This window comes from Abramis brama (assembly GCF_963993115.1).
Source record: "Abramis brama genome assembly, chromosome: 15".
Classification (NCBI taxonomy): Eukaryota; Metazoa; Chordata; class Actinopteri; order Cypriniformes; family Leuciscidae; genus Abramis; species Abramis brama.
The window spans coordinates 10,130,230-10,151,716 of record NC_139977.1 but is presented as its reverse complement, the minus strand read 5'-3'; the positions used below and the strand labels follow the sequence as shown (position 1 = coordinate 10,151,716).

The following is a 21,487-nucleotide window of genomic DNA, read 5'->3' as shown; positions in this document are numbered from 1 at the left end:
TCTGGCGACCGCATTTTGGCTTCAAAATGCATAAAAGTTGTGTTCATCTATGATAATTATCTTGATGGACAAAACGTGCAAGTATCATAAACTTTTGTTGACCACAGAGCTTGTTTTTAGGGATAATCCAAAAGCCAATGGGAAAATACTATTGGGTTTTTGTACTGTCTATGGGTTTTTGTCGAGGGAACCAGCGTGATGCTAACTGCCGGTTGGCCTATAAAGTGACGTCATACCTGAACCACTCTATAGGCTTCCATAGTAGAAAAAAAAAAAAAAAAAAAACTATGAAAGTCAATGAGTACCTTCAACTGTCTGATTATCAACATTCTTCAAAATATCTATTTATGTGTTTAACAGAAGAAAGAAACTCATACAGGTTTGGAACAACTTGAGGATGAGTAAAAGATGACAGAATTTTCATTATAGGGTGATTTTTAAGAGACGTATCATAATGAAATGGGCATGGGGTCCATTTTTGTTGGAAATACTATTATAAAACTATTATTAAAAAAATACACAACGCACCGTGTTGCACCAAAACATTTTATTCTATAAAAGGAGTGGGTAATCACAACTGTACAAGGGAAACTGACTTTTAACACCATTTCTCACAGTATCAAAAAGCTTGTGTTTTCCTCGCTGATCTTTACAGACTTGTTCTGTACAAATACAAAAGAAATAACATTAATTACTTGTTTTGTTATAATGATAACTGCATTGCACTGAGTAATATAGTACTGGCCCATAAGTTACTGCATTCAATATAAAATACCTATGATTCTGAAAGTTTAAAAGAGAATTTAATGATAACCACACTTGCACACATACACATACACTCACACGAAACCCAAACTCTTTCATGATTTGAGCACAAGGTCGCACACTATTTTAAACAAATCATATGCAAGTAATGAAAGCAAACATACTTTTAGATAGACAAGCATGTCACAAAATTCAGTCGTGGGCACTTCAACATTGATAAGAGGCTGACTCCTAACATTACGCCATCTTGGAATACAATAATTTCAATTTAGGATGGTATGAAGGTACATGTTTTACCAGCACGTCTTGTAGTAGTTATAAATAGGCCATGCATATGCTACGAATGGCCATGGTTGCACACATTTCATGTGGATTATCAGTGCTTATAGGCCACATCTGTCAGGGCACCAACGCTTTGACATGCTCACCGACTTCACAAAGAAAACTCTACTCTCCATGCAACACTTTAGGGGTGTACAACACATTAGGGACTCATTTCAAGGGATTAAAAAAAAAGAAGATTCAAAGAAACAACAAAAAAGAGAAAGAAAACGAGTATTTCACATTATCTAGTCAGTGTTAAAAATAGAAATCCACCCGTTACATTTATTCAAGAACTTTGTAGATTATATACAGTATGTACATTAACTCTTTAATTATTCATTGTCTGTAAGTCTATGAACAGATTTAAAAAAAAGAAAGGGATCGCAATCAAATGCATATACTCTTCTAGAAAGATGTGCTTAGTAACTTTGAGTTGAAGCAAGAGAACAATACAAAATCTTACGACTACATTGCTCTCTGAACCAAATATCGTGCAGCTGCTGCAGACATGCACTTAACTCTCAAAGGCTGGAATCGAACAAGCGTTTCTTCTGAAAAAAGGCATATGCGCTTTATGTCGCATAATGCGATTAAGTATCAGATGCTAGCGATTGAAATAATGACCATGGCAATGAGTGCTAGTTAGAGGGAAGAAGTGTCCAGGATACCCTCTCCTCGCAGATTTACATGGACTCAGCCCAACATTTTCATAATATCTCTGTCCAATAACTTCGACATATTTTGGGGGGGTTGAGGGGGTATTTTTGCATATCATGCATATCAGGGCAGGAGCTGTTAAGACATGTTTGTCACTGTGAACTAGGTGCAAATAGGGATTTTCAGGGTGCCTCACAAAAATAGGGGTCCCAGTATCGAACCCTGAGGAACTCCGAAACCCTGTTGCGCAAATCAGATTTGCACGTTTACTTCAATTAAGGCTCTGATGGGCTAGAAGTAACAATGCATCTAGACATCTGTACTATTATATCTCTGATTATGTTTTTTTTTTCTTCTTTTTTTTTCTCTTTTTTTTACAAATATGCAAACAAGTGTGCTTATACACAGACATACACACATACATACCAATTTTAGTAAGCCCCCCCCCCCCCCCCCCCCTTCCCTGCCAGCTATGTTGCTTTTTTTAAAACTTTTTTTTTTCACAGCCTTATGAAATAATATCTGAAGGTTAGATTAACACCCATCAAAAGGTGTTTATGTTAGATGCCATTATTGGCAATAAAAATGTCTTTTAAAAAACAAAAAGAAATACTGGTGTTTTTTTTTGCGCCAAACTATTTTTGGGAAGATGCTTAGACAACAGATACTAATCAAGAAAAATATTTTACAAAAATTCACAGTCTTGTCAGCCCCCTGCCTCTACTTCTCATTTGGGTTAGGGTAGATATAAAAACTGATTTGTTAAATAAAACAAATAAAAAAAACTGTAAAACAGGGTACATCTTCAGCTGTCTTTACAATGCGCTCTACGTTAACTTCCATCCACACAGAAACATACAGGCCCTAAGATGCATGTAGAGCTTGTGTATACAAATTCAGGACAAGAAAAAGTTTGGATAAAACTTAAGAATTCAACAAGGCAGCTGTAGATGTATCTCCAACCCTCCTATCTCATTAAAATGATTACATTTATTACATAACTTTACTTTTTCCAAACCATCTTGTATAAAATCCTTTACTTTCATCTTTTTCTAACTTACAACAACTCTCAATAAGGGGTACCTTCCCCAGTCTTCACTCTCTGCTTATAGCAGTGCTGCGTGCGGTTTGCCTTTCTTGTAGTCCCTTCAAGTATTGGCTAATGATCAGGCATGCATCTAGACATCTGTACTAGATGAAGGTGGAGGTCACCAGTGGACGGGTGGTTTGTGGCTTTTAGAAGCTTAGCTGAAAACTGCAGTCATGTTCTGACCAGGAGGGGTAACCTATATGATTGCGCCACCCTTTCTCCATATCCAACTCATGTTCTTATCTGGAGACTGAGGAGGTGACGTCAACAGCGTTTGGACTCCCCGGATGGGCGCGCATGTCTCCTGAGGAGCAGGCAGGGAGGTGAGGGCTGGGGAGGGTGGCGGGAAAAATGCATCACATCATGACGTGGCGCCGTCGGTGAAGTGCCAGGTGGTCAGAGCGGGAGAAGCTGCGGTCGCAGTCGGTGCAGCGAAAGGGTTTGATGCCGGTGTGCTTGCGAAAGTGTCGCGTCAGCTCGTCCGATCGGGCAAAGCGCCAGGTACAGCCCTCCCATGTGCACTGATACGGCTTTTCACCTGTAAAGGCATCACCACGTCAATCAAAATGCCTGATATATATATACATAAATACAAACTTAAAAATATACACTTATGTATATATATATAGAAATATATACACACTTCTGTTTAAAAGTTTGGGTCGATGTCTAATGCTCACCAACGCTGCTTTTATTTACTCAAAAAGACAGTAAAAACAGTAATATTGTGAAATATTACATTTTAAATTCTATTTTAATATAATTTATAATGTATTTTTGTGATGGCAAAGTCATCTTCAGTGTCATATGATCCTTCAGAAATGATTCTAATATGCTGATTTGGTAATCAGGAAACATTTCTTAAAGTCCTCCTGTGGTGAAAACCAAGCTTTTAATCTTGTTTATATGTCTATGTGGTGTTTATAATATGCTTTAAGACAAACCGTGTGCAAAATCATAAGTCAACACCATCGAGTATTTTCTGCTTAAAACTGCAGTGGACCACAGACAGTCTCAAAAACTCGGTTTGAAATCGCTGGTGTTTCTAACATCACAAAACTACCTTGTAACCAATCACGTCAACCTGTGATCATCAACGAGTGGATCTCTGAGCTACTGTGAGTGAGTGGAGGCGGGGCTAATTTGCATATTCATAGAACCGCGTATACTAAATGAGTCAAGGGTGTAGAGTTACATTCAAGTAACTTTAAGGAATGAAGACATTTTTTTTCAAGGAAAAAGTTTAAATATGCATTTTTAGAGATCAGAGATGAGTTTTAAGAGATACAATTATTGACTACAGGGGGACTTTTAACTTTGTAATAGCTGTTTAATATTGTGATAAAAAAAATTATTTGAGTTTAAAAGAACAGCATTTATGTGAAATAGATTTTTTTTTTTACTTCATAAATGTCTTTACTGTCACTTTTGATCAATTAAATGCATCATTGCTGAATAAAAGCATTCATTAATTTCAAACTTACATATCTTACAGACCCCAAATTACAACCCTAATATATATATATATATATATATATATATGTAGATAGATAGATAGATAGATAGATAGATAGATAGATAGATAAAACATAAATCATTTCTAGAATTTTTATAAATAAATTACAATTGTGCCAAAAACAGCAGAAAAACAGCAGAAAAAAGGCATACCTGTGTGTATTCTCCGGTGGGCTTTCAGATGCGAGCTCTTGGTGTAGACTTTGTTGCAGCCGTCATAATCGCACATGTGCACACGTCTTCTCTTCATGTCCGGCGAGTCGGGGTCAACTTGGATGTCCACATCTGTATTCATACTAGGAACAAAAAATGAAATGTTTTCGCTATTAGGGTGTGGCGATCAATTCAAGTCATACCAAACCTATCCCTGGATTATCTAAAGATTAAGAGCGCATTTGAGCATGTGAAGGCAGGTACAAACATTCAGCATGATCATGAATAAAACAGATTAATCCATCACTTGGATTACAGTGATCAAATTTGATCAGTGATACAATGAAAACTTTTATTGCAACACTCTTAGCCAATAGTATGATATTTGATGCTCAAATTTTTAAGGCCTCTAAATTATCTATTGTTCACAATCTACAACATGCCTTTGTCTAATTGTATACTTTTTTAGCAAGTTAAAAGGCCTTTTAGTATATTTCTAAATACATCCTCCTTCAGGTTACGGTACACGTGTTCCTTTTTGTTTTGTTTTTTTTGCTGTAAAATCTTTACTGATTTTATATAGTAAATGTACGTATAACTTTGATATTGTTAGTAATATTCCAAGATGAACATTTTCTGGACAGATGCCTTAGGTTTACTTGATTACAAATACATAATTTATGTTAAAATGTGAGTCAAATCAAGGGAATGGTCAACAGTGTTATTATAGCTGTAATTACAGAAATTAATTACATATTGGTCACAAGAAACTGGAGGGTGAGTGTCACAGAAAGGTAATACCAAGTCTCCAGATGAATCACCCCTTCTTGAGGGAATTTTTATCAACTTGACATCTCACTAGTTTTTAGTTAACATTTCAAGGTGCAGTGTTTTAGACCTGTGGCGCTTTCCCCTTCTACTACTTCTGTATAGACTCAGCTCTAATAGAAAACAAAGGCACAAAGCCCCATAAAAAAAATGCTAAAAATAAGGAAGTGCACTGTGTATTTTATTTGCCATTACATAGTTTCATGTTTGGCTTGGGAGTTCACATTTATCTGACAACTTGAGAAGGGGTTTGATAAAACCAATAGTGATGTAATCAAATATGTGCCTCTAATTTATATGAATGCATAAAATAAACCTAGCTGTATAAAACACTACCTAAAATGATTCTTGCATCACAGTTATATATGTAAATATCACCATTACGACCCCTAGTGCAACAATCCTAACTGGCCAGCAGGGAGAGCTAAAGAGCAAGTGTGTGTGTGTGTGTGCGCGTGTGTGTGTGTATCTAAATTCCATACAGCTGGAGAGCTTCCAGTTCAATGCCGATCTCTCTCCCTTTCCCTTCCTGCTCCAATCCCCCTCCCCCTGCCATGTTTTTTTTCAGCCCATGTCTTTCTCCCCTCCTTTCCTTCCTCTCTCTTTCTCAGCCTCTTCCTTTCCCCTCACTGGCTGCAAACCAGTTCACCCCCCCCCCACCCAACTCATTTCCATCGGATTTCTCTCTCCCAGCAATCACCTGACCGCATGTCCGAACAATTATACACACACTGGCAAAAGACCCTCTTGTTCTCCATCCTGCCCTGTCACCCTGCCACTTCTGTTTGTCCTTCTTTGCATTTTACTCCCTCTTTCAAAGGTGTGACGACATTGCAAGTTATGTAACATTGTTTACACCCAGTTTGAAGAGAACCCTGCCCAGCAACACACACACACACACACACACACACACACACACACCCAACAGAAGAGGATGCATCCAGCTTAAAATCAACGCAAAGAAGAGCCATGGGCCTCCAGTGTGTTGAAGGTTACATAATCATCCAGAGGAGTGGTGCAGTGATGCCATTAGACCAGGATGTCAGATTCTCTAGCACACACTGTACATATCCCGGGATTGAGATATTCAGATGTATATGGGATATGGGATATCTCTCTCACCTGGGATCCATCCCTTGCGTGCTGAAAGAGGCCGATCCAGACTCTGTTCCGCTTTCAGCATCACTGTCAGACTGAAACTCCACTGGAGAGGTTGAGCCTGGCTTTATACGCACTGAAATGACATGATATAAAAGAAAACAAAAGAAATTTGAGTGAAATGCTGAATTGGAAAATCAACATGAATTTCAACATTTTTTAAGTATTTAACCTTTCAATGACAATAACTATATATTATTTAAGTGCCACTATTATACCATTTTAAAGGTTCCTAATTTTGTTTTCTCCTACAATACGTTTACATGCATCCAAGGTCAAAAAACAGTTTAATTTTCTCAGAATATTCATTGCTGCATCACCACTTTTCTGAAACGTTCGATAAATGATTCGGTCTCTCTAAACCTCATCCTTTCCGAGAGCCTACTCTGCTCTTAGTGGTCAGATGGCCCAGTCTGTTGTGATTGGTCGACCGCTCACGTGTCTGAAACAAAACATCTCTATCCATATCTGAATTTCAGCTCTTCCTCAACACTTGTTTACGCAGTGACACAAACAGTAACAATGGTGTCAGTTTTACCGTGTCAATTCGAGTGCGAGTCATCCTTTGAAAGTGCTTTTTTTTGTTGCTTTCACAGCACGAAAAACAGTGTCTTCTTGAAAGACATGTCGACATGAACCATAATCTTTCAGGCTTCAGCTACAACAGTAGTGTTTGAGGACGGGTCAAAGTAGATGTGTTTCACGGGCAGCCAATGAAGACCATAGGCGGACATTGTGTAAACCTATATACAAAAGATGTGTTTACACAGACTTTTAATGACTTTTCACTCTCTTTTCTTAGAGGTAGCATAAACTGGCCTTACTTAACCAGTTAGTTTCATTTAAATTATAGTTATTAATATATTGACTTTTTTTAAAAAAAGATTTATTTAACTATAATAACCTTGGCCTTTACATATTAACTTACGTTTACTTTTGTAAAACACAACAATGAGCATTTTTACTGTATCCATCCATCCATCAGTCCGTCCATCCATCCATCTATCAATAATGTAATTAATTCTATTTATTAAAACCAAGTATAAATCTCATCAAGTTAATGTTTTTAAGCATTTTAACATTTATTCCAAAACAACTAAAGGCTGTAACAATTTAAACAACATTTGTGAACTGATGTTTAATAGTCAACTTTCGAATCATCAGTCATCAAGCTCTGTATACACTTAAACCTTAATTTCTTTTCGACTGAAGAAAGAAAGACAAACATTTTGGATGACATGGGGCTGAGTAAATTATCAGGAAATTTTAATTCTGAAGTGAACTAATCGCTTTAACATCATTATTTTGTTCTTCAGACTGATTCACGAACGCGAACGAAGAGGCGGGATTTATTACATGAACCAATCATATCCAATCACATCCAATTATAGTGCGATGGAGGCATTGTCTCCTCTCACGTGACTTTCCCTTATTCATTCCCAATTACCCCCCGTCAAACCCACCGCACGCTTTAGGGTGTCTTTTAAAACTCAATGGGCTTGGTGCGGGCTCCTGCTGTAACTTTAACTTTATCTATCGGTTCTGTTCACATGTTTGGGTCGTTTAAAAAGCCTCCCACTGAAATGAGGTGTGAGTCAAGGACTGGGACAAGCAATTCAATCAAATACAGAAAAGCTTTCCTGCCGAAAATTTAATTCAAACATCACCACTTCCAGAACCTAACATCTTCTTTGTGTTTTTTGGCAACCAGATAGTTCTTGAGTCCACAGGATGAAGAAATAGAGAAAAAAAAGAATACAAGTTAAATTCATGTTCAGTGTTGACACAGGGTGTGGCTAGTTGAGTACTGGGTTGATATCTCTTGACATGACCTTTAACCACAGACAGAGGAGATGATTTGGAGATGCCCAGGAGTTTGCAAAGATTATCTTCTAAATGAAAGGGGGAAGGGTGCTGCCCATTCATTAATTGTCTACTCTCCCTAAACCCAATTGTCCCAAGTTACTCAAAAGAAAGAAAGAAAAAAACATCTACAGAGATACTTAATCTACAGCCTCTCATTGGAGACAACATGGGGTGTTATGGGCCTGTTCAATAAAGCATGCTGAGTCCTCCACCTCGGTAGTTTTCCCATAAATTGAATCCAAAAGAAACTGATCTACATTATGGTTTCTTTGAAGATGATCCCCACCCAAATAACACAATTTACTGACCTTCAAAATCTCTCCATTACATTACTTGGTTTCAAAGAGCTACATACAAAGTTAATAACCGAAAACAAAAGGAGCCAAACACAACTCCTCCCTGAGTTTAAAATTTGGGGTTGAATCAGTGTGTTAAACAAGCATTAGCATTTTTTTCCATAGTGTTGTTTGGGTGGGGTTCTCCCATTAAAAAACATTCAGCAAATTTTATTCATTTTTGGTGTGTTTTAATGTTCTTATTACGGTCCAGGACCTGCATGGTGTCTTTCAGGGGAGGCTGAAAGCCCTGAAATTAAAAGGGGAATGGGAAGGAAAAGACCTAGGCGGAACAAACCATTTCACTCTTAAGAAAATGGGGCAGTCGTGGATAAAGAGTCAGACTGGTAATCCGAAGGTTGCGGGCTCGATTCTCAAGGCACCTAAACCCCAATCCCTCCCCGGGTGCCGCAGCAAAATGGCTGCCCACTGCTCAGTGTGTGTGTGTGTGTGTGTGTGTGTGTGTGTGTTCCCTACTTACTGCTTCTAATGTGAGTACTGTTCACTTACTTGAATGGGTTAAATTCAGAGGACAAATTCAGAGTATGGGTTACCATTCTTGGCCTTGGGTTACATCACCTCAAAAAGAGGGGTGAAGCATAGGTTCTTTCAAAAAAATATATTACGGTTTAATACTTAGTCTAAGGGATTTGTTTGAAATCCCCAAAGACTTTATTGATACAAAGACAGTGCACTCATATCACTATGAATGGAGAACGTGCAACGCGCAATAAGGTGGAAAAATCCCACCTTCTAAATAAAAGAACCAATCGGCATTTGGTAAAGTTATTGCTTTTGGTTCTATAAAAACAGTCAGTGTTCTGAGACGCACATGTGCATTGACTGGACCATTCTAAAAAATCCAGTTTTTGGTCATGATTTGAGCATTTAGAATCTAAATGTATAAGATCGTCAGATTTCATTGGTGATTTCAAATATGAAATGTAATTTTGTACCATTGTAACTATGGCATTTGAGGGGAAACTGTGGTAAAGTTTTATAATTTGTCCTTCTTAAAAGTTAAATGCTATGTCAAAAGATGATGAAACAAGTCCATGTTCCAATGTCTCTTTTAAACAAAAAAGCTTTTTTCAATCAGAAACCTCAGAAAAACCTTTTTGTGAGTGAAACTGTAACACGGCCTGTACTTGTTACTTAGCAACCTGTATTCCTTTTAAATAAAGGCCAATTTTTTTTTATTATCTCCTTTAATTAAAAGTTTAAGCTTGTTTCTGCCTCACCCTGAAATCCTCTTTTGTGTCTTTTATACACACATCCATATGTGTGGGAAGAAGCTATGCCTGAATACAGATAACTAAACAGCAATGGCACGAAACTGTAAGAGGGCGAGACCAAGGGTGTGACCACCTAAAGGAAACGGGTAGAGCTAAAGGAGAGAAGATCAGCAGTAACTGATCTTCAAATAGAGGAGACAAGATTCGTCCCAGGCTCATATTTGCATTACTTTTGACCAACTTAACGCATGACAACAAAAAACTTGCACTTGCGAGAGCATGTCACTCTACTGAATAGGAATGAATGTGATTTGGATTCCTTAACTGGTCCTTAAGTGGTTTTGAGGATTTCAAAAAAAATTATAATGATTGGAAAATTAGACTTATAGGAGCCTGTCAAATGACAAATGATTAGATTTTTAATTTAAGATGTCAACAAAACAGCAAGAACGAGAGCTGTTAAAGTTAATGATGCAGTTAAAAAGGTAATTAAAGGGATAGTTCACCCAAAAATGAAAATCTTTCCTGCAGGTTTGGAACAACATGAGGGTGAGTAAATGATGACAGATTTTTGTTTTTGGGTGAACTACTACTCCTTTAACACTATTTTTACCAGCATTAACAGATTCATTAAATTTGACATTATAACTTCTGGATTCTGTTCTCTATAGTTTCTAAAAAACTGATCTGAACCTTCAGAGATGATTGGAACTGATGTAAGATTACATCTATAAAGTGTAGGGAAAGTTTTATCATTGAATTAATGCAGATTTAATTACAGTATACACAGCTGTTAAAAAGTTTGGGGTCCTTTTATGTTTTTTTGTTTTCTTAACAGTAATATTGTGAAATATTATTACAATTAATACTTTTATTTTAATATGGTAGAGTGCATATTGTTTTTCCTTAAAAAATAAACTAAAATGTTTAAACTATGAAAATATTATGATAAATAAAAGGTAAATATTTAATAATATTATACTTTGTATATTATTAATTAATATTTTATATTTCAGTTTAATTAAATATTTGATCGATTCACAGTTCTGGTAACAAACAAATAAAAACAAAAAAGAATATTACTGACTGAAAAAAACTATTATTAAACTGCTCGGATTTCAAGGCATGTCATCAGCAAATCAGCTAGGGCTGTGCAAAAATTAATCGTGATTAATCGCATTCAAAATAAATGTTTGTGTTTACATAATAAAAATGTATTTGTGTAATGTATATAATTATTTTGTATATATAAATACACACGCATTTTTGAGAAATATTTGCATTTATAATCATTGCACACATGAAAAGGTTTTTACACTGACTTTTACCATTGATGACTCTTACTTAAAAGCTACTACACTGTACTACTACTGTAGCTATTGTATAGATGTATGAGGTTTTATGCTCATTCTATATCTCTTTCAGTTCAAAGGTCAGAGCGCACGGCCATCTCACCTGATCCTTCCGACCGGCCGTCGCTCCCGATGAGAGGTACAGTGATGGCGGCGGTGGCCACTCCATCCGTGGGTACGGTTGTATAGACCACCGGTAAGGATTGCACCACCACGGGGATGGTCTGCAGCTGCCCCATCTTACTGGGCATGCTCACAGAGGGTATGGTGTGGATGACATGGAGGATCTGTTGACCTCCGACCCCTTGCGTGGACGCCAGTATGGAGCCCGCTGACAGCACCGCCGGGATGGTGGCGCTTATGTTCTGGAGAGTCGGGTTTGCAGGGGTGGAGGTCGTCGTGGCTACCGGGAGGGAGGGGCGGGGCTTGTTGAGAGACAGGTCCACGGGTTCCGTCTGGTCGTCATCGTTGTGTCGGGCGCTGATGTCACAGAGCGGAGGGGGGGAGGATTTGATTTTGAGGTCTGTGGGCTCAGGACAATCGTCTAATGGCTCTTCTTTCTGTAGAGGCAGAAAAATAGAAGAAGATTTAAAGAAAACTAGGGTATAAGGGAGATAAGGAAGGAATATGGAAGAGCAAACGAGGTGAGGAAGGAGATTAGGAGGGACGGAAAGGAAAGGGAGGGTACAGAGCAGAAGCTCCACAAAACACAGGGACAATGGCTGGCCACATTGGGCAGAGGAGAAGGCCTGAAACTGGCACGAGTCCAGCTCAACACAGCCAAACGTCGACACTCCCATTTATACACACATAGTCAAAGCAAAGATCTGTGTGTGTATGTGCACAAGCTCCACCCACTAAACTCCCTCTGCAGTAAGACTCATAACAAACCTCTTTTGGTAAAGGCAATAAAACAAATGGAACATTTGAAAGCAATTCTTGAATGATGCCTCATGCAAACAGAGATGTTAGTGTGTTTTTAGCGCCAGCAAGGGGACAGTCAACGCTAAACGCTAAACTTGTGGTGCTTATTTGTGCAAAACTTGCTGCCATGATGCTAGGAATTCATAAGTGGTTGTCAGGGCATTGCTATGTGGTTGCTAAGGTGTTCTGAGTGGCTTTAAGCATATTGTTTTGCCGTTTCTGGGTATATATGATATTCTGGTCTCAAGACATAGCTCAGTTCCCTTCTTCAAATGTTTGTCTATGGCAATTCTAGGGATGTAAATAGGCAAAAACACTATTCAGACTATTCAAAATAGTTTTTATTTTCATAGGCATTAATTAAACATTTCTCAGCCTAATATTTTCCCTAATGGCAGCAGTCTACTTTTTAACCCTTAAATGCATGAATGTTTCGCCAATCATTATTAATATTTGGGTATTTTTGGGTCTCTACCTGATGCGATAATATAAAACTCTCCTGATATTATAGTAACAATTACAGAATAATAAAATAAAGCATATTTTGCTACCTTTTGGAGCTTGGAAGGGTTCAGTTTGAGCATATGTTTTATACTATCATCACTGTCCTCGTCAGAGCTCATTCCTGTATTCAGCATCTAGCTCATATTCACGATCTCAAACATATTCTCAAAACCACCATTTTCAACATCTTCAAAATCAATATTTTAATCGCTGACAGCTTCTTCACCAGATCCACCATCTAGTGACAGTGACAGTAATATTTGATTGCTTCAGTACTTCTCTGCAGTAAATCACTGAGCCATTTCAAGTTTTGCTGATGATACTTTCTATTCTTTTGTTTTCTGCCTGTGGTAACTATGAGTGAAACGTCACTTCATCATTGTGTATCAGACAAATCTAAATACAAATTTTCATATAATCCTTGAGAGCCTGATTACAAAAACAAAAGTCTCACCATTAAAAGCCATGTCCAAAGCACACAATTATAATATTATAATTTTTAATATAGTATAATATAGCCTATATGATAGACTTGCGCTGCACATGCATCTTATATTCAAGTGATTCCAAATCCATCATGACAAACCGAAGGAAATAATCTATTATTTCTTTATTTTTTCCCTCCAAATCTTCTTATCGGGCAGTTAACGATAACATCAAAAATGAACATATATCGCCCGATACAGATATGGTGGCCGATATATCGTGCATCCCTACTTAATAATAAAGTTTTTGTCAATTTGTTGTAATTTAAAGGTGACGCATGTAAGATTGTATGACACATGTAAGTTTTATGTCAAAATACATTCTCTTAACCCAGTTTATTGTTCATTGACTACTTTTAGATGGGCTTATCTCCCCCAAAAGTATAAACATTGAGCCTCCCAAACACAATGAGAGCGGTCTGCTCAGATCTGCCAATCTCTTTCCAGCTCAACCAATATAGTTTGAGGCTTGGCTACTGTAGCAGGAAGAGCCAGAGGGTGTTTAGCTAGTGTGGGACCAAAGCTGACGCATTACATGGGAAAAGACATTCAACTTTGGTTACAGAAGTGCAAGCTAAAATTAAACAGATTTTGAAAATGTCAAAGCAAATGGGGCATTGCAATCCAACGCACTTCAATGGACGCTTCAGTACCATACAGTATAATCATGTACTCATTCAGAAAGACCAATGTACCAGTTTATAGTGTTAGCCTTAGCCTTCTCAATTGTTTACTTATATGACATATAGCAACACAGCTAAAAGTATTCAGAATATACTGGACCTTTATTGAAAGTAGCCTACTTTTTTTTTACCTGTGCGAAAGGAGCGCTTGCAAGGTTGTTTGAAAATATGCCATTTGTGTAATTCTGCTAGGTTCCACTTGAGTCACAGAAACTACATTATTCGTCTTTAATAAGGTCTTTCGACCTGTGGCATCCACACAAAGTGATAAAGATGCCTGGCTTTTCAAATAAGCTGCATGGCAAATTGTCATGACGTCCAACAATAAAAAGCAATAAAAAAGACAGGTGGGTGGTTGACAAAAACAAAACAAAAAAACATATACTGTATATATTTTTTTAATTCAAATATTAGGCTTAAATAAAATATTGAGTTGTGTTGTACTGACTCTTGAATTTCCAAAAATATATGTGGTCTTTTAGATTTTGTATTGCAAATTGGATTTATTCACCAATTTGATGCATTTGTCCCTAAAATTGTCATATGGTGTGACATAAAAGTAATTCTATATAAAATGAAAATGGGATATACTCTCCCTAAGTAACTAACTTCACCATAAATCTTTATCATTGCTATCTAAAGATTTAACTTTTTTTGTGCAGATTCGTAAGATTTTGTATTCATGCAATCATCATGCAAAGTAATACATCTCTCCTCAGCCTTTCCAGATATTTTAGACTAATTATGTTATCCCTGTTTTAAATCTATCAAAATGCTTGTGACTCTTGCTGATACTGTTTCTCTTGTGTTCCATTTACTTTTTTTATGATTTACAACAAAAAAAGGCTTTTTATTGTGACAATTCTGAATGTCACACCAATTAGTGTCACACTATATGATGATCCACAGCATATCACATTTGTCAATTCAAAAAAGTGTTTTATATGCATTCAACATTCAATTACTTCAATCCAGTTAACATTAATAAGAAAAATCATCAAACATACTAACATTGTTTTAAAACTTTTAAAATGTTATTTAAGAAACTCAGAAATATGAGTAAATCAACCATCTCACGTCAAGAACCTTTAACATGAACATTTTAAAATTAGAAGAGAGTGTGTGTTCTTAACAACGACTATAATTGTTAAACAGTAAAAATATTATCAATCTACAATTAGTCAAATGTTGGTCTACAATTAGTTGTATAGTGTTTGATAATTGTTCACATTAAACCATACAGCTTTTTGGGTGAACTTCAGGTCGTTTCAACATGTGGAGAGATCGGGGAAGAGGGGTGAAGGGAATGAGATGTAAATTAAAACAATACCGAGGTGATCAGATTTGGACTGACAGTGTGAAGTGTTTTTGATCGTATGAAATTTATGAGGCTATGAATATACTTATTTTTTGCAATAGGAGTTTTTGCAAAATTGACGTGTTTAAATTGGGCGTATTTTCAATTCGCAATTTCAATTAGCTCAATTTGAAGGGTAATGGAAACACAGCTACTTTCATGTTGTATATAAGACAAAAAAACTATTTGCAAACTACTGCAAACCCCTCTACGTTGCTGTTGTTGTTTTTGGCATATACCCATAGAAACCAATGCAGATATTACAGAAGACGACACGGGTCACACATTCTATTGCATTTATTTATTTATTTATTTATTTATATATAGAGTACTTTACAGGAACACAGTAACTCCAAAGTGCTGTACATGCCAAGTACATAAAGCAATAATAAGAAATAAAAACAAACAAAAACAGCATATGAAAAACCAGAAACCTACGGAGTGTTGCACAAGAAACATTACAATTAGGTCTTAAAGGCAAAGATGGTAAGAAATACTGTATTTAAAAAAAATATCATTCCCAAGGGAAGCATAGGCCCATATAATGAAAACAAGACAGGGCCCACAATGGACCCTTGTGGAACCCCACTGGTGATATGTGCTGGATAAGAAAAACAATTACCAATCTTCACTGTAAAAGATCTTTGCTCCAATCGGATATCAAATCTGACACAAATCTGGATATGAACAGCTGCGATACTCAGTATGGACAGTTAATAATTTAGATCAGATTCCAAACCCTATAGAAGGTGTCTGTTCTGTGTGAACTGGCATGATCTCTTTACTTTTTCCTCCTTTCCCTCAGGACCTCCTCTCCTCTTGTATGGTCAGCAGAGTCTTTCCCTGTATTTTTGTGTCCTCTCTTTACTTGACATTTCTGCCTGGCACAGACAAAAAAAAAAAAAAAAAAAAAATTGCATATTTTAATATGCAAAGCATGGCAAACATGATGAAACATGGTTAAATTAAGTATAAAATTGAAAAGGGAATACATTAATTGTATGGGTAATTTAATGTTCACCATTAAATTCATTCAATATGTTTTGAATTTATTTATTTATCATTAAAAAAAGTGTATGTAATATTGTGTGACAAATATATCATATGGTGTTAAAAACGGTCAGACCAGTGTATGATACAGTGTCACACCATATGATGTTTTGTTCAGTTAAGCTAATCTCTTGGTTATCTAAAAACATCTAGCTTACACTTAGCATGTAAATTGCCACATGGCAGCAATGATTTTTAAGAATTAATAAGTAAAAATTGTAAAAAAGTGTTTCATTTTTTATGTAAATAATGTCACACCATAAGACACAAAACATTGACCACTAGTGATCATATCAGATACAGAGCTTTTTAATTAAAAATGTAAAAGTCAGAACTCACCTCTTGACCTTCCAAACCACTCCAGAGATGACACTACAACTTTCTGGTTGAGTGTGGACCTCTTCAACATAATGATGTCCAAATTATTGCCCGTTCAAAATATAGATTGCAGTGTCACACCATATGACACCCATTTTACGGACAAAATGTATTTGGCCAGAACTTGCTTGAAAATCATGCACAGACATCAACACTTTCTGTGTCCATTAAAAATGCCTAATTCTGTTACTTAAACTGTAAATCTACCAATTATTTATACTTTGCTGAGATATATTGTCATATTAGTAAGGTCACACATACCCGGACAGTCACACCATATGACAATTTTGATGTTTAGATAAAAATTTGAAGTAGAGGTCTTCATACACCAACTACAGCTATGGTATGCTGTAATAATATCTTGTCAGAGGAACAACATAAAGGTATAATTTTTATTAGTATGTGACATCATGGACAGGTAGAATTGCATGTCATGTCATCCACCCAGGTACAGACAGAGGTTGTACAGCTGAGTTGTGTAACTGGAGGTGTTAGGAGGAAACGAATGAGAGAAAACGAGAGCGAGTGGGCCGGGGTGGGAGCGAAGCAGAGAATAAGGGGAGAGTGGGTGGGAAAGGCCTCCGGTTGTCATGGAAACTGGGAGGTATATCAGCTGACTCATTTTTCCTCTCCCAATCCCGCCCACCTTTCTCTCAGTCTCTCTATGGTTCTCCACCCTGCTACCTCGCTGCATCCCCACCCTTTATCCACTCCACCTTTCTTCTTGTTGTTTTCCATTGCTCAAACCTAAAGAAATCCCATAAAGATGTGTCGATGGAGTCAGTTGAACGACATCCATAAGTGACCCAATTATCACTAGCGCTGTGTGGGATAATAATTGAGTGTGTTCAATATCTATTAGCAGTTGTAGGAAACGGTCTCGGCCTGAGGCGGCGAGTGAGTGTTGTGATAAAGACGAGCCTTGTGGCTGTCATTATCAAAACCAATTGTGTTTGATCTGTGTGATGTTTTTACTATTTCATATTAATTATACGTCTGGATTGCGTTAACCGAAAGCAGACAAAAACGTAAACTAATTGTGAGAAACAAACGACACATCATACGGGTTCTTCACAAATCAACATTGTTAACAAACTGCTTACAAAACATTTGAGGTGTTGTCTCTGTGAAGTTACATATATATATATATATATATATATATATATATATATATATATATATATATATATATATATATAATATTATATTAAACAGACAACTTCACAGAGACATTAGGTTAAGGTCCCAAGTGTAATAATTATAATTAAGGTATGAATATGACCAAAATCTAAAATGATTTATACCAGGATTTTTTGGTATCATGTTAACTGTATTTTTTCATATATATAACAAACATAACCAGTAACCACAGTTTTTTTTTTTTTATCTAGCGACTTAAAAACAGCAACATATTCTGAATATCAGACAGAGTAGATAAGCCATGTTTGAGGCCATTATAAAACACCTGATACAAGCATAGTTAGTCACACACTCCATATTAACGTGCCAAGTCGCAACATAACTGGCAACAGTAAACAACTGGTTACACAGGTTACACTATGGCGCAGTATGGCATGACGTGTCAAAACAAAATTGTTACCATTATAATCAACAAATCTAACTACAATGGAAGTGTCCATAAGTTACACACTTTCAAGTGTATGCTATAATTTTCTGCTGGGTGTCAGATTTTTTAAATCTCGCCGTGGATATACTGCAGTATAAACAAATCAAAAAACAATATCAAGGACACACAAAGATCCAAAGTGAGCCGAGTAGTCCAGTGAGAAAGTATTGAAAGCATATGAACGAGGACAGAAGAGGAACTGCTTATGGTAAAGGCTGGCAGCGCAGAGAACATTGATCCATGTTTCTCACAATGTAGAAAAGCAGAACAAACTGGTAGAGCAAAAGAGAGGCTGAAACTGTAAACATGAGTTTCTGGTGTTCTGTTTCGGTTACTAATCAATTATCAGTTATCTAGCATGTTGAAGCAACTATTTGCATTCCTGCCTCGGAAAATAAAGATGTATATAGGGCTGGAATGACGCGTCAACGCAATTAATTATGTCGATTAAGTAAATTAGTCGGTTTGCATGGAATGCGTCGATTCGTTGAGATAATTATGTTCCCCAATGATGGCGGCTCCAGGGCATGCTGAAAATCAGCCGTATTATAAAAATATCGAGCCCCATCTAAAGTGTGATTTTTTTTACATACAGCACCTTTTTTTTTTTTTTTTGAGCTGCAGTGGCTGCGAGGCGCGCGGCTCAAACGTACTCTCTGCAACTGGATACAAAGTATTAAACGTTGTTGCTGGTTATTGAAAATATCTAAAGAACGCGCATCGATTGGACTAATTTATTTAATTACGCACTGTCAATCATGGTAAAACTTTGCGGTTTTATGGACACCGCCGCCATGTTCGACACTGTTGCTATGGTTAACGCTATGGTAAGTTAGAATGTGGTTGTGACTTCAGCTGTTGGATCATACAGCTGAATAAATATATATTAAAGCAGCTATTTTAATCTCCTGAATGAGCAAAACATTTCAGGATTTACACTTGTAAGCAGTTACAGCTGTAAACCCCAAAACTTTACATTCAAATAGTAGAGTAGCTTTAATACAATACCTGGAGGAACTGAATATACTAAGGAACTGAAACAGAGGGCATATACTGTATACACAAAATAAACTCAATATCAAACAGGTGTGAGAACTTAATCAAAAACCATAGTAACTAATGATGAGCGAGAACATGGGAACAAAGACAAGCAAACTAAAAGTCCAAAATGAAACAAAACCTAAACAAAGGCAAACATGACAGTTGGTGTTGCACTATGCTAAGTTTTTTAGGCATAAAAACAAAGCTGCATCAGCAAATAGAGTCATTAATCTCAGTAGTCTAAATAAAACAAATATGTCATTCTATTCTGCTAGTTGAGACCTTTTCAACAATATGACAAGCCAATCTGTTATGTACTATGATTTTATATATCAAATTTTCATGTAAAGCAGTTATTTTTAGAGCACTTCTAAAATACAGCAAATGTGCAGTGTTGAAACATATTCCCTATTATCACTATAAAGCCAAGCTTCTAAGCTTTGAAACAACACATTTTGTGTTGGTTAAGCAAGTAGTTGTTAAGTAACATGATAACTTAGAAGCGCCTCCTGCTTCGAATTTAAGAGGTTATGGTTAACGTTTAATCAATTAATTGATCATTAAAGGGTTAGTTCACCCAAAAATCAAAATTCTGTCATTAATTACTCACCCTCATGTCATTCCAAACCCGTAAGACCTTCGTTCATCTTCAGAACACAAATGAAGATGAAATCCGTTGATAAGCAGCATCATTGCAACTTTCAAGGCCCAGAAAGGTAGAAAAGACATCATTAAAATAGTCTATGTGACTACAGTGGTTCAAATGTAATGTTAAGAAGCGATGGGAATATTTTTGTGCGCAAAAAAAACAAAATACAACTTTATTCAACAATCTCTACTCTTCCACGTCATTTTCCTACTGTGTTGACGTAGTGTAAACAGTGCAGCGCTTCCGAGTTCTACATCAGAAAGCCGGCTCGTTATTGGCTAGCTCCCGTTTCAGCATCACACGCATGTGTCGTGGTGCTCACGTGACCAGCTTCGGCCAATAGTGAGGCGCCGTTCTTGCGTAGAAACCGGAAGCGCTGCACTTTGTTTACTATGCGAATAGCGTAGGAGATCTGACACAGAAAAGAAGAAATTGTTGAATAAAGTCGTTATTTTTGTTTGTTTTTTTGCACACAAAAAGTATTCTCGTTGCTTCATTACATTTGAACCACTGTAGTCACATGGACTATTTTAACTATGTATTTACTACCTTTCTGGGCCTTGAAAGTTGCAGTGCTGTTGCTGTCTATGGAGGGATCAGAAAGCAAAAATATCTTCCATTTGTGTTCCGAAGATGAACGAAGGTCTTCCGGGTTTGTAACGGCATTTTTGGGTGAACTAACCCTTTAATTTAAACAACAATCGATTATGGGAATTTATGTAAATTGACATCCCTAACTCCCACAAACAATACAACCCACCCTGGGCCTCACCAGCCTACCGGTTTACAATATTATATTGTTTACGGAGATTTATTTGATAGACAACCGGTTATGTGTTTGAGCACAAGAATACCTGAAATACCTGGCAACCGACTGCAAGCCCCTAACTTCCCTTTCACAACCGCATGGGCGTATCAGATAGCGCATGTGAAATGGACAACAGATCTTAACGGAAGCTACAAGGTACTTTTTGCCCAAACTGAAAAACTCAATCAAGATCAGCAGCTGACTTGGATTTTTCCCCATTGGATTTTTTTCACAAATTTTTCACCAGTGGCAAAGCTGTTCTATAATAAACACTAGTAGTGAGTCGAGTCTTTATGAAGTGCTGGCTGGGTAAAAGCACATTAGACACAGAGAAGGCTGTGTGTGTATATGTGTGTGTGAAGAGGATGAGGATAAAAGGGTGTGGAGCACATCTTTTTGCATGAGTGCTCCCGTTAGTTCCAGAGTGAGCGTGTGCATGACGGGCATGTATGGCGTATGTGGATGTGAGCATGTCTGTACCCCTGCAGGTATGTGGTGTTCCATGTGTGTCTTACGGCTTAAGGAGTGGGAGTGTTGTGAGGGGGTGGGGTAGTGTGTCTGTGTGTGTTCAGGCGAAGGGGTATTGGGGAGGCTACATCACAGTCGTTCCAACTCCCGCCAGAGCCTCGTTGCCATGACTACAGTAGAACGGAAGCCTCCCTCGATATATCCTATTAGGGCTTTGGCGAGACTTGGAAGAAAA

General features: G+C 37.1%; 1 protein-coding gene across 2 annotated transcripts in view; it reads right to left on the bottom strand.

The window, feature by feature from the left end:
- Positions 1-530: 530 nt before the first annotated feature.
- The window catches only part of klf8 (Kruppel like factor 8), a gene marked incomplete at its 5' end in the record, with an annotated part of 61,875 nt that continues 40,918 nt past the window's right edge, over positions 531-21,487 (bottom strand). Inside the window, 4 exons of one of the 2 annotated variants that reach the window (XM_084138248.1) lie at positions 531-3,374; positions 4,505-4,647; positions 6,455-6,566; positions 11,382-11,838. In XM_084138248.1, the coding sequence (XP_083994374.1) occupies positions 3,193-3,374; positions 4,505-4,647; positions 6,455-6,566; positions 11,382-11,838 (894 nt within the window). In that variant the 3' untranslated portion in view covers positions 531-3,192. The remainder of the gene's footprint in view (positions 3,375-4,504; positions 4,648-6,454; positions 6,567-11,381; positions 11,839-21,487) is intronic. The other variant, XM_084138247.1, reaches the window with a different exon arrangement.